This window comes from Dipodomys spectabilis, unplaced genomic scaffold (genome assembly GCF_019054845.1).
Source record: "Dipodomys spectabilis isolate Male_0828 unplaced genomic scaffold, ASM1905484v1 ptg000051l, whole genome shotgun sequence".
Lineage (NCBI taxonomy): Eukaryota > Metazoa > Chordata > Mammalia > Rodentia > Heteromyidae > Dipodomys > Dipodomys spectabilis.
Genome location: NW_024870728.1, coordinates 2,348,401 through 2,361,895, shown reverse-complemented (window position 1 = coordinate 2,361,895; position 13,495 = coordinate 2,348,401). Strand labels below are relative to the sequence as shown.

General features: G+C 45.6%; 1 protein-coding gene across 1 annotated transcript in view; it reads left to right on the top strand.

The window, feature by feature from the left end:
• Positions 1–13,495, top strand: part of Armc9 (armadillo repeat containing 9) — a 114,144-nt gene that overhangs the window by 37,515 nt on the left and 63,134 nt on the right. The window contains exons 13-17 of the mRNA XM_042679268.1: positions 413–503; positions 2,495–2,618; positions 5,042–5,181; positions 6,268–6,344; positions 8,122–8,196. Of these exons, the coding sequence (XP_042535202.1) occupies positions 413–503; positions 2,495–2,618; positions 5,042–5,181; positions 6,268–6,344; positions 8,122–8,196 (507 nt within the window). The remainder of the gene's footprint in view (positions 1–412; positions 504–2,494; positions 2,619–5,041; positions 5,182–6,267; positions 6,345–8,121; positions 8,197–13,495) is intronic.

The following is a 13,495-nucleotide window of genomic DNA, read 5'->3' as shown; positions in this document are numbered from 1 at the left end:
ATAGTGTAAACACTGGCACCCATCAAAAAAGTTACCTCTTAAAAAAACAAAACCAAAAACAAGACTATTTGCTGGAGTTCTGTGGAGCTGGGCGGGAGCATCATGAGCTGCGTTTGGGCGCTACCCCCCTAAACTAGGAAAAACCCAGCATCCAGTTCAGCCAACAGTTGGCTTCCTGTGAGTGTAATAGGTTGCATAATTCATTTAATTTAGAAGTCTAGATAACTTCCTTTTGCCAAGTCTCAGCAAATATCAGTTGGAAGTCAGGACTTCCAGATGAAGTGTTTGGCTTTGGAGTATTTATTTTCCCCCCTGGTAAATTCAAGCCAAGGAAGAGCACAGCCAGAGCAGCCAAGGGGCTGCCAACCTGTCTTGTCCTCTCCTGACACGTGTCCCACGCTTGTCCCCACAGAGGAGCGTGCTGCAGCTGCTGCACTCCAAGAGCGAGGCGGTACGCCAGTACATGGCCAGGCTCATCAACGCCCTGGCATCCCTGGCAGAAGGTGAGACCAGCGGGCCCCGGGCAAGCTCGCGCGCTCCCCACACCGCCCCTGCCATGCCAGGTTGCTTTACCTCATCCCCTGTGTACACTGCTTCTTGTCATGTTGTTTTAGTTCTGTCAGGGCAGATTTTTGTGGCCTTTGGAATTTATTTTATAACCTTTTTGGCTTTATACTTAGTACATCACAAGTCATTTTTTCTAATTTTCCTTTTTATTTCTCTCTTGGTGGCGCTGGAGTTTGAACATGGTTAGGCTGGTGCTCTGCAACTGAGCCACACCTCCAGCCCCCTTTTTCTGTAACTTTCTACCTAAAGGCTGATTCCAGGAAGCACTGCAGCATTTCCAATAGCCTGCAATAGCTCCAAAGAACTTGAACATTCCCCAAATAAAATGCCACCCTAACCAAATTTAAAATGATTTTAACAAAATTACTTTATCTTTCAGACATTCTTAGTTTGAGCTTTTTGGGGACTGTGTGCCAGTACAGCTTGAACTTGGGGCCTCATGGTCTCACTTGACTTTTTGTTCAAGGATGGCTCCCACACCTATACTTCTGTCTTCTTGGAGGATAATTGGAGATAAGTCTCACAGACTTTCCTGTCCAGTCTGGCGTTGGGCCTTGATCCTCATATCCAGCCCCCTGAATGCCTAGGATTGCAATCATGAGCTATTTTTTAATGTGATAAAGGAATTTTCAAGTTACGGATAATACATGATACTCCAAAGTTTATTTCTTGACTCTTTCATTGATTTTCCTGTCCATGTGGCTGGCATTTATTATCAGCCAGGTATGCAGTAAGGACCATTTTAAAACTTAGGTCTCAAACGGACATCTCAGTGTCAGTTTAGGGGTACACTACAGGCTAGTGACCACTCTGGACTCATTAGAGGGCCCCAGCGAGGGCTCCCACCTTCATCAGCCCTGGGCCTGTTCTAGGTCTCTCTACAGGCCCAGGAAACATGGCCACAAGACTCAGCTGCCTCTGTTGGAAAGGCCAAGGGGCTTATGTACAGACGCTCCCATTTCTCCTCAGAAATCTATTAGGTTCAGAATTTCAGCCACTGAAGAATGTTCCCACATAATGTGGGACTTGTTTTAACTTTCGAGAAATGAAGGTTTTTTTTGTTTTTTGGTTTGGGGGAGGGGAGCTTGCCGGTTTTGGGGGGCTTGAATACAGGGTCTGGGCGCTATCTCTGAGCCTTTTTGTGCTCAAGTCTATCACTCTTCCACCTGAGCCAACAGCACCACTTCCAGCTTTTTCTGTGTAGTATTGGAGATAAGAGTTTTACAGACTTTCCTGCCCAGGCAGTCCCTGAACCATGAACCTCAGATCTCAGCCTCCTAAGTAGCTAGGATTACAGGTGTGAGCCACTGGCACCCTGCTAGGAAATGAAGTTGTCTATTCATTATGTAATTGGTTGAACAAAACCAACTTTTAGAAAAAATACATTCTTTTTTAGGAGGCAGGGTCTTCTTAGATAGCCAAGCCTGGGATTGCAGGCATATGCCACCACATTGGCCTCAGAAGAAATATACTTTAAGGTGTTTTTTGGTTTTTTTGGGTTTTTTTTTTTGGGGGGGGGGTCAGTTGTAGGGCTTGAACTTGACCTGAGCGCTGTTCCTCAGCTCTTCCGCTCAAGGCTAGTGCTCTACTACTTTCAGATTTCTTATAGAAGAAGCGGGGCACTAGTGGTTCATGCCTGTAATCCTAGCTACTCAGGAGGCTGAGATCTGAGGATCACGGTTCAAAGCCAGCCCGGACAGGAAAGTCTGTGAGACTCTTATCTCCAATAAACCACTAGAAAACCGGAAGTGGCACTGTGGCTCAGTGGTAGAGCACTTGCCTTGAGCTGAAGAACACAAGGACAGCACCCAAACCCAGAGTTCAAGTCCCCAGGACTGACAAAAAAAAAAAAGTTCTCATAGAAGGTGTTTTTAGAACATACCAGAGTAATTTTATCTCTTCTGTCTCATCTCTGGTATACTGTTAGGTCGCCTCTACCTTGCCCAGAACACCAAGGTGCTCCGGATGTTGGAGGGAAGGCTGAAAGAGGAGGACAAGGATGTCATCACCCGAGAGAATGTTCTTGGGGCCCTGCAGAAGTTCAGCCTCAGGTAATGACCCTACAGTGGTTCGTGGTAGTGTTTGTGAAGTCAGCTTGGGGGTATTTAAAGCCATGATTGACTTCCTATTTAACTCCTATAATAAGCCAGCAGGCGGATGATCCTTTCCTGTGGGTGCTTAAGAGAGGCTGTTTGACTTTTCAAGACAGAGCTGGGTAGCTTATCTATCTAAGCTATCCTGCTGAGGCTGCTGTGCTAAGTACACATCGCGTGAAAGCACTGTTATTGTCCCCATGCATGTTAGGTCATTGGTACCAGCTTAGGGCTGGATTTGTGTCCCCAGCATGAAGCAAGTTTAAGATAAACACATGGAGAGTTTTCAGGTTGCTCCCAGCCCCTGTGAAACCAGACATTTACAGTTGCTGGTTGGTCCTGTGGGGGATAAGGTTAGGGTGTCCTGCTCCTCAGGCTCATCCAGCAGTTCACCACTAATCTTGGCCTGCACCTGTTAAGACTTAGAATCAGTGCATCAGACATCCAAAATTCAGATGCTAGAACCATTTCTTGTGTCCACATATAGCTCCGTTATTGTTGTTGTTGTTGTTAGAGATCAAGACTCGAACTCAGTATCTGATGCTCGACTACCTGAGCCATTCCTCTAATCCCCAGGGTTATTCTTTCCACCTATAGCTTTTTACAAATGAATAACTTACTGAAGTGTATTTTTATATGCCACATAGTTCACAAGCCTAAGTGACAAGCCAGTGATCTTTATCAGATTTGCAGTTGAACAGCCATAATCATAATTTAGAATATTTCCATCCCCACTAAAAAAAACCCTCAAACCACTTAACAGTACCTCCTCATCCCCGCCCCAGCCCCGGCAGCCACCACATCCATTGCACAGATGTGCTTGTCCTGTACATTTCTGTACTGTAGTCAGTAAGGGTTGTTCATTTTGACATGTCAGTACTTCTTTCCTTTTTTTTCTTTTTTTGGTACTGATGATGGGACCTCATGCTCTTACTTGGCTTTGTGCTCAAGGCTGGTGTTCTACCACTCTAGGCACACCTCCACTTCTGGCCTTTTGTTGGGTAATAAGATATTCTTATCTCCAATTAACAGATTTTTTTACCCCCAGGCTAATTTCAGATCTGAGCCTCCTGAGAGGTGAGGTTATAGGCGTGAGCCACTAGTGCCTGACTACTTTGTTCCTCTTTTTACTGGAATTGTTGTGTCACATAGTAACTTCTAGAGCCTATCTCCCTCTCTTGTTAACTTTATGAATGACTCTGATTGCTCCCATTCTTATCTTTTTTGGTCCATCCTTTTCTGAACACACTTTCTTCCAATTAAATGTGTTGGTACTAGGTCTAATTACCCAGAAACCTGAAATGTGAAGCATGTGTATATGCTTTGGGGACAGGGATGCTGTCTGCAGCTTGTGCTGACTCTGTAGACTAAAAAAGAGCTTCCAGAATTTAGAGTTGACACTTTCTTAGAGCTGTGGACACCTTAAGGAGCACGTAGCTTACTTTAAGACACAGTGACCATGCACTCAAGGTAACTCATATTTATTGCAATTTTTTTTTCTCTGAACAGTAATTTAAGTTTTACTGTTCTGCAAGACACACCCCTTGCTCAGGTCAGCTGAAGGCTTTTGAAGATGGCAAGAACAGATTGGTTCTCCCGCCCCAGGTGGTTATTTTACCCTAATATATTGACCAGGATAGGTACATGCTAGTCCTTCTGGTGTTCAGATAATTCAAGTGGTTTCTTGTGGTGATACCACATTCTTGTCCTATAATGACATTCACCATTATACATTTGGAGGAAACTTTGGATTTTGTAAGATTTTTCTTTTCTGGTATTGGTACCTGGGCCTTATGCTTACTGGGTAAGTGCTCTTCCACTTGAGCCATGCCTCCCACCTAGACTTGGTGAGAGATATTACATCAGACTTTGAATAGAAAATTATTATACCATCTTACTCTACAGAGAGTTGAATGTGGATGGTATTGACCTGGATTTTTGCCTGTCTAATTTTTCTTTATTTTCCTACAGCTCATTATGCCTAAGATGTATTTCTGTGGTCCTATTTCCTGGGTTAAATAGACCAGAAGCTATTCATAAATGCATACTAAATATTTAAAGTAATATTCTGCTAAATTTAAATCTTGAAAAGGAAACTTTTGAAGTGGAGGCCTCCTTTTTTACTTTTTTTTTTCTTTATGATAGCCTTAAAAGGTGGAGAATTTCTGTTTATTTCAGCCTCATAGTATACCTTCTGCACACCTGACTACAGTCAGGTGTATTTCAGCCTCATAGTATACCTTCTGCACACCTGACTACAGTCAGGTGTATTTCAGCCTCATAGTATACCTTCTGTACACCTTGACTGTAGTAGCGCCCTCTGCACCTTCTTCCATGTATGTCCTTTGTCAGTTCATTCACCTGAGGCTGTTTCATGGCAGGCGCCCACTACAGACGGCGATGATTCGAGATGGCCTCATCTTCTGGCTGATTGATATTCTGAAGGACCCCGACTGCCTGTCTGACTACACACTGGAGTACTCGGTGGCCTTGCTCATGAACCTCTGCCTCCGCAGTGCAGGTGTGGCAGCCCCTCCTCACCCATGCGCTCTAGTTCTGGGGGATGGGAGAGGTCCTAACCAGGAATCTGGAATCCAGGCTGTCCATGAGGGCTTGCTGCTGCTTTCCTCATGGAAAGACAACAAAAGAGTATGAAAGCATTTCCAGCTAGGTAGGAAGCTAGTCTGTCCCCAAAGCCAGAATGCCTTTCTGGCCTTAGAAAGAATGTTTTATTTATATGGTCATGTCTGCATGAAGAGGAAATTAAACTCATTACATTTTTCCTGATCTTAATGCATTATTCAAAGGTAGGAGGTTAAGAATGAAGATCTCTTCTCTGGAGACAGAGGATAGGGTTCCCATATTGCCCAGGATCAAGTTGGTGGTAGACACAAACGAGTTGGTTGCTCACAGCTGTCCAGGCCTGGAGGTAGAGGATGATGCGAGCTTGGAGCTGCTTGCATCTGTACTCAACTGAGGTGTGGCTTCACCTCTGTGTACGTACCAGCTCGTTCTAGTGCTCTGTTAGCTGGAATGCCAGAAGCTTCTTTAGAATAGGCGCCAGGTCCACTAGGTCTGGAGAGGAAAGCGACTGGACGCGTGGCCGGCTCACGGGCACTGGTTAGAAATGCTTCACCTTTGGTGCCTTGTACTCTAAGCTTCCTACTTGTGTTTTTGACTGGGAATGGCTGTTACATCTGTCTTCTCCCAAAATGCCTGTGCAGAAAGCCTTGTAATACTCCTGTCACATTCTGATGACTTTTCTTGATGAGCGTGGATTTCTCTCAGTAGCTTATGATGTTGGGCCACAGGACATTGCTCATACCAGTTATCTGCTTTACCCACAAGGCCTCAGCATCTGATGGCAGCATGGCCACTAGTTCCTGAGCCCTGGGGTGCATACCGGGCCCTGCCTATATGCTGGCTTACTTCATTCTATATGGCCCTTTGAACCAGGTGTGAAAGGAAGAGAAAACTGAGGCCTAGAGTGGTTAGACCACTTGCTTAAGGTCACTCAGCTTCTACGCAGCGAAGCCAAGGTTTGTCCTGAGAGTACCTGACAGGCCAGGGCAGCATGTCACTTTGTGCTTTGCCTTGCTTTCTACAGGGAAGAACATGTGTGCCAAGGTGGCGGGCCTTGTACTCAAAGTACTTTCGGACCTCCTTGGACACGAAAACCACGAGGTACTCAGTCAGCGCTGCTGGCCCTGGGCCGGGGTGGTGATGGGGTCCTCGGGACCGGTACCCTCACAGGCAGGAGTCTGGCTGGAGAGTGCTAACACGTTTTGCAAGTATGTGAATATTCCCCCTTCTGGGTACTTTTACAAGTGACCAAATTGTTTATAATTTGGACATTGGAGGCAGGAGTTGTCCTCACCTTCGTCCTCTGGCCCACTGCCCTCCAGGTGTGGCTCATTTTCCTCATCTGTCCTGCTACATCCTTGCTCACACCCACACTCCCCCAGTGGGTTAGTATCTGACTATAGACACATCGTGTGGCCTCAGAGTAGACATGACACTGTCTGTGTGTGCTCAATTCGCGTAAGTGGCCGGGAGTCTAGAGCTCATCCAGATCACAACTTGGTCCCTGGACTTGGAACCTTTCTGGGGTATTTCACACGCCTTATTTGTTAAGTCTCATTACTAGAGACGCTCCCTGGCTTGCAGCCTACCATGTTACTTGCCAGCTGCTGGAGGGTAGACATTTCAGTGGCCTCCACTGTACTGCTACTGCCTGGCACATGCTGTGACCGCAGTGACCAGGGCCGCACACACAGGGGAGCTCTGCATGGAGAAGACCCCAAAATCAGAGTTGAAAGTTACACAGGTTTAATGTGCCAATAAGTAAAACGCTTCTCTTAAGTTTACAAGTAGAAGTCAAACAATCTGTCAGAACAAAGACAAGAGTAAAGGGGGAAAGAAGACCGTTCACAGCATAGTACACTTTGCGATGGCCTTTGAACATGAAAAGATGTTCAGCATCACTCGCAGTCAGGGAGATGACAGACAGTAAGACTGGCCAACAGGGACAGTGTGGTCCAGCGCTGAGGGGTGGTGGGTGGTGAGGACTGCTGGCCGTGGAGGCGGGAGCACATACTCCACGGAAAAGGGAGCTCATTTGTCATACTCAGCCGTGTGCCATCCAGTGCTCATTTCACGTTAGGGTCTCCTGGAGGAATAGAGTCCTGTCCTCAGAGCTCCAAATACAGGAGAGCTCAGTAGCATGGGAAAAAGCCATGGAAGCAGCTCAGAAGTAGAAGGAGGTTCAGGAAGTGGAGGTGAGCATGGGTCAGCTCCAGCATGGCTTCCAAGGAGACCTGCGTTTGAGACCTGGGTCTGATCTGGGATTGAAAGGTTAACTCAGCTGTCAGGTAAAACATAGAAGGAGAGCTTCTCCAGCCAGGGGAGCTTCACACACCAAAGCCGGAAGATCTATGTGGGGGAGTCTCCATGGGGGGTGTAAGGGAGGTTTCCTAGGTGGGGAGAGGGGTGATTTATTCCGTGTGTGTTGCAGACTTTTGGCAGTGATAGGATGATTAGGTCGAACAGTAAGCATCAAAGGTGGAATAATTTAGAGATTTGCTGTAGTCTCGGTCATGGCCCCGCGATGGCTGAGCAAGGACAGCAGCTGTGGCTGTGGAAAAGAAGGGTTCCATTGAATCGGCTCAGAGACCAAACTGAGAGCAAGCAGAAAGGAGTCAGCAGAGACTCGAGCTGACTTTCTTGAAGTGATGAAGTATAGCAGGAGGAAGCTTTGGAGAGAGGGATGGGTTTGGCTTTGAACTCATTGTAGCTGTCACAGATAAATGAAAGTCCTGTCTTTTGAAAACATCCTGAGTTCTCAAGACCTTGGGATGCCCACCTCCCCATTAGCCAGATTGTCCTCAAGAGTGGTGTCTGATAAAATTGTGTTGGCATTTGAAAACTTGAAAATGACTAGGTTTTTTTCCACCCCTTGTAGATACAGCCATATGTGAATGGAGCTCTGTACAGCATCCTTTCCATCCCGTCCATTCGTGAGGAGGCCAGAGCCATGGTAAGGACACGCCTGCCAGCGCAAGGGCTCCTGCCACACGGCAGGCCGTGGCCGCCTCCGCGCACTCCCGGGAAGGCTGCACACAGCTTGCAGACCCCTGAACGCGCATACAAAACATGTGCGTGAAATTTACAGGGAGAGAATCTGTGGGTTCTAGTTGAATCACAAGGGGTCCCTAAAATTCTTAGTAGTTAAGAATCACAATGTCAGCTGGGCACTGCTGGCTCATGCCTGTAATCCTAGCTACTCAGGAGGCTGAGATCTGAGGATCGTTGTTCAAAGCCAGCCCGGGCAGGAAAGACTGTGAGACTTTTATCTCCAATTTACCACCAGAAAACCAGAAGTGGTGCTGTGGCTCAAGTGGTAGAGCACTAGCCTTGAGCTGAAGAGCTGAGGGACAGTGCCAGGCACAGAGTTCAAGCCCCATGACCAACAAAAACAAAAAAAGAATCACAGTGTTAGAAAATTTCTAGCAGGTTATTTTCTCGAGGTTGGCAGATATTCTGAGAATAGCCACGTGGATTATAAAACTGCCCAGTCCTTGGGCATTTGTTCTGATATTTGAAGTAAAAGAATAACGGCCCGGTAATTAGGATCATATTTTGAGAGGGCAAGTGTTTCTGCATCTAGAGAGAAAAGCTGCTAAAGCCTTTTCCTCCTTCATTACACTGTGTGAAATCAAGGTAACCAAGTGCAGATGAATGTGTGGAGAAGGGATTAAAGGCATTTCCTCCTGCCACAGGCTGGATTCTGTCTGAGCCCCGGGAACATTCCCCAGGTGTTTTTGCTTACTTAGAATTGCTCAGCCATCTAGGTGATCTTCTAAAATCTCGTCAACACTGACACCTGAGATGAACATTTACTCAAGAACTGTTCTATAGAATCACAATGGACCTTAATTACTTCCTGGGTTTTGTTTTGTTGGTGTCCTGAGCTTGAACTCAGGGCCTGGGCACTGTCCCTTATCTTTTTAGCTTAAGGCTGTCACTCTACCACTTGAGCCACAGATCCACTTCTGGCTTTTTGGTAGTTAGAAATAAGAGTCTTACAGACTTTCCTGCCCGACGTGGCTTTGAATCTTGATCCTCAGATCTCAGCCTCGTGAATAGCTAGGATTAGAGGTATGAGCCACCAGTGCGTGGCTTTGCCACCTACTTTTAATATAATACTGCTACTTTTTTCAATACAGAACAGAGAAAATAAACTTAAATTCTGAATTATGGCCATCTAGGTAAAAGAGAAGGAAGAGGACAGGAAAAAACCATGTAGGCTGAAGAGGAAGAAAGAAGGGAACTGACATAGCCTCCAAAGAGGAGGAGGGCTGGGGTGCAGCTCACTGGCAGGGCACTTACCCGAAGCACACCAGAACATGCACAAGTGAAAGGCAGCCACAGGACAGGGTCCTCATGAGCAGACCATCAGGGTGTCCCTACAACATGGGAGAAAATGCAGAGCCTAGGGACCTGATGTCAATGTCAGGAGAGCCCCAGAAGGAGAGGCTCATCTGAGAGAGAGTGGTGCAGAAGAAAGGTTGAATAGTAATGAAGACATTTGGTGAAATGTTTACATTTGGCATGGTTCAGCTGCAATGGGTTTTAATATTTGGAGTTTTTGTTTTGATTTTTGAGGGGAGAGCAGTACCGGCGCTTGAATTCAGGGCCTCGTGCTTGTTAGGCAGGCACTCTACTATTTGAGCCATACCCCCAGCCCCTTTTGCTTTGGTTAGTTTTAATGCAAGATCTCACATTTTTATCCTTACTGTCCAGGATCCTAATCCTCCTATTTACACTTCCTGCATAGCTGGGATGACAGGTGCCTGCCACCATTCCCTGCTGGTTTTGTTGAGATGATTTCTTACTTCCTTTTACCCAGGCTAGCCCCAAACTGGGATCCTCCTGGTCTCCACTTCCCAAGTAACTAGGATTAAAAGTCTGAGTCAAAGTTCCAAGTGTCCAGTGCATTACAGTTTTTGACCTTGAAAAGGAAACTTGAAGCTGGGTGCCAGTAGCTTAAACTTATAGCCCTAGCTACTCAGAAGGCTGAGACCTTGCCTTATAAAAGAGCACCCTCTGCAGAGAACCAAACAAATTATATATATATATATCTCAAGTCTCTGTAAGATGTATGTAAAACATAAATGAATTTTATGTTTGGAGTTGAATCTCCTCATTCATATGCAGATTTGCAATATCTGAACTAGAGTCCCAGGCATTTCAGAAAAGGGCTACTCCTCCTGTGTCTTGGCAGTGGTCTTTAACCACAGCTGCTTGTCCAGCGTGAGTTCCTTATTCTCTTCTTTGGGTATGCTGTTCTCATGTCTACACGTTTGGCTGGTGAGTCCCAGTCAGTGTCCTCCCCATCTACCTGAGCATATTTTATTTGGCCAGAATTACTTCAAGTCACAAGTTACTATTTTCAGGATAATATAGCACTGTTGTTCATTTGAGACGGGGTCTCACTTTATAGCCAAGCTGCCTTGAACCTGTCTTCCTCGCCTCAAGCCTTCCAAGCTCCAGAAATACAGGCATGAGCTATCACACCCAATAAAAGTGTTTTTTTGTTTTTTGTTTTTGCCAGTCCTAGGGCCTGAACTCAGAGCCTGGGCACTGTCCCTGATTGAGCCACAGTGCTACTTCCAGCTTTTTCTGTTTATGTGGTTTTGAGGAATCGAACCCAGGGCTTCATGCATACTATAGTACGCAAGCACTCTACCACTAAGACATGTTCCCAGCCTTTTTTTTTTTTTTTGAGTATCCATTTCTATAATTTAGATTAAACATTACCTAATATATGTGGTTTTTAAAAATAAATGGAATTTCTTATTGGAGTGTTTTTTGTTGAAAGAAAAATTATCTCCAAATACTCCTCCTAACTATGAAAGTTTATTGTTTGTCCAAGTAACAGCTGAGCTAGAGCTTTATGGAAGAAAGCAAATGAAAATAAAAAGATCTGTAAAGATACAAGCGGATAAGTGCATAGAACCGTACATAATGAAGTATATAAAAATGGACTGTAAGAATTGGAAACAAGATTCTTGTTATATCCTGTATGCTGTTACTTCTTTTTTTTTTTCTGTTTTAGTTTTCTGTACCCTTTGTCTTGTAAAAGCTTATCTGATCCATGAATGGGAAAGAAAATTACAGAAGCAGCAGGACAAAGGATTGAATTAATGCAACAAAGATACTCACTAGACACGGTGTGGGAAATAAACTTTACTTGAGGGAGAGGGGAGTGGTAAGTGGGAGAAAATGAGGAAGGGGGTACAGTGATTAAGAAGAAATGTACTCATGGGCTGGGAATGTGGCTTAGTGGTAGAGTGCTTGCCTAGCATGCATGAAGCCCTGGATTCGAATCCTCAGTACCACATACACAGAAAAAGCCGGAAGTGGCACTATGGCTCAAGTAGTAGAGTGATAGCCTTGAGCAAAAAAAAGCTCAGGGACAGTGCCCAGGCCCTGAGTTCAAGTCCCAGGATTGGAAAAAAAAAAAATGTGCTCATTACTGTTTTTTTTTTTTTTGGTAGTTGTGGGGCTTGAACTTTGGGCCTGGGTGCTGTCCCTCAGCTTTTCAACTCAAGGCACAGCACCACTTCCGGTTTTCTGGTGGTTAATTGGAGATAGTCTCAAGCCTTTCCTGCCCAGGCTGGCTTTGCACCAGGATCCTCAGATCTCAGCCTCCTGAGTAGCTAGGATTACAGGTGTGAGCCACTGACGCCCAGCAAATTATTACCTTACTTATGTAACTATAACTCCCCTCTTCATCACTTTCACAGTAATTTTTTTAAAAAAAGTTATCCTGAACATTAAAAAAATCCCGGTGCCAATGACTCACACCTGTAATCCTAGCTACTCAGGAAGCTGAGATCTGAGGATCACAGTTGAAAGCCAGCCCAGGCAGGTAAGTCCGTGAAACTCTTATCTCCAATAAACCACCAGAAAACCAGAAGTGACTCTGTAGCTCAAGTGGTAGAGCATTAGCCATGAGCTGAAGAGCTGAGGGACATTGCTCAGGCCTAGAGTTCAAGCTCCACAACTGACCAAAAAAAAAAAGATACAAGCAGATAATCACAGGCAGTTGTAAATTTTGGAGGAAAAGCTGGGAGAGAGGCTGCATGGATTCTTTGTCTTGTTCCTCTGGCGAAAGTGCCAGAGACATGGCCATTCCTGCGTGGCGCAGGTGATCTTGATCTTAGCACATGGGGGTTGTGCACATCACTTCTGCTTGACAGTGTTCTTTCCCTGCTGGCTCTTATCTGTGGAACACAAAGGGGAAGCTCCATTTCTGAGGCAGAAAGAACAAATTCAGTTCTCTGGGCAACCAAGGGCTGTGGTATACTTGGTTAGTGACCGTGTCTTTGAAAAGACAAGCAGGCCCCCAAGTCCTGGCAACACGCTCCTCTTTGAAATTCTCTGCTCTCAACTCACTCATTCTTAGTTCTCTCTCCCTTCCAGATTGTTCCTTCAAGGTGTCTCTGTGGCCTCACCTGTCTCTGCCTTGCAATGCAGTGTCCTTATTCTGTCAGGTGCTGTCCAAAGATTGTCACTGAGGAACCTTGCTTATCCCCTCAGCTCAGCTGCCACAGGCCGAGCCACTTCCTGCCAGACCAGCAGGCACAGTCTCACTATTTACCCACCATCTACATTGTGCCACCATTGGACCAGATACTGCATTTTTAGGTATAATGTGTAAATGATGTGATGATACACACAGGCTTTCATGTATAGTTGAGTGCATCTTGACAAATGTGTATGTCTAGGTAACCAATATCAATTATATACACTAGCTTTTTTTTTTTTTTTGGTCGTGGGGCTTGAACTCTGGGGACTGAGTGCTGCCCTGAGCTCTTCAGCTCGAGGCGAGCACTCTGCCACTTGCGCCACAGTGCCACTTCTGGTTTTCTGGAGATAAGAGTCTCAGGGACATTCCTGCCCAGGCTGGCTTTGAACCACAATCCTCAGATCTCAGCCTCCTGAGTAGTTAGGATTACAGGCGTGAGCCACCAGTGCCTACCCATGCATTAGCTTTTTAAAAGGTCAGATCAACTCAAGGACTGGTCATCATTTTAATTAATTTTGTGTGTGTGTCAATCCTAGGGCTTACACATAGGACCTTGTGCTCATGTTTGGCTTTTTCGTTCAAGACTAGTGTTCTATCAAGTGAGCTACACCTCCACTTCTGGCGTTTTGATGGTTAGAGATAAGAGTTTCACACATTTTTCTGCCTGGGTTAGCAGTGAACCTGGCTCCTCAGATCTCGGCCTCCTGAGTAGCTAGGATTTCAGGTATAAGCCAACAACATC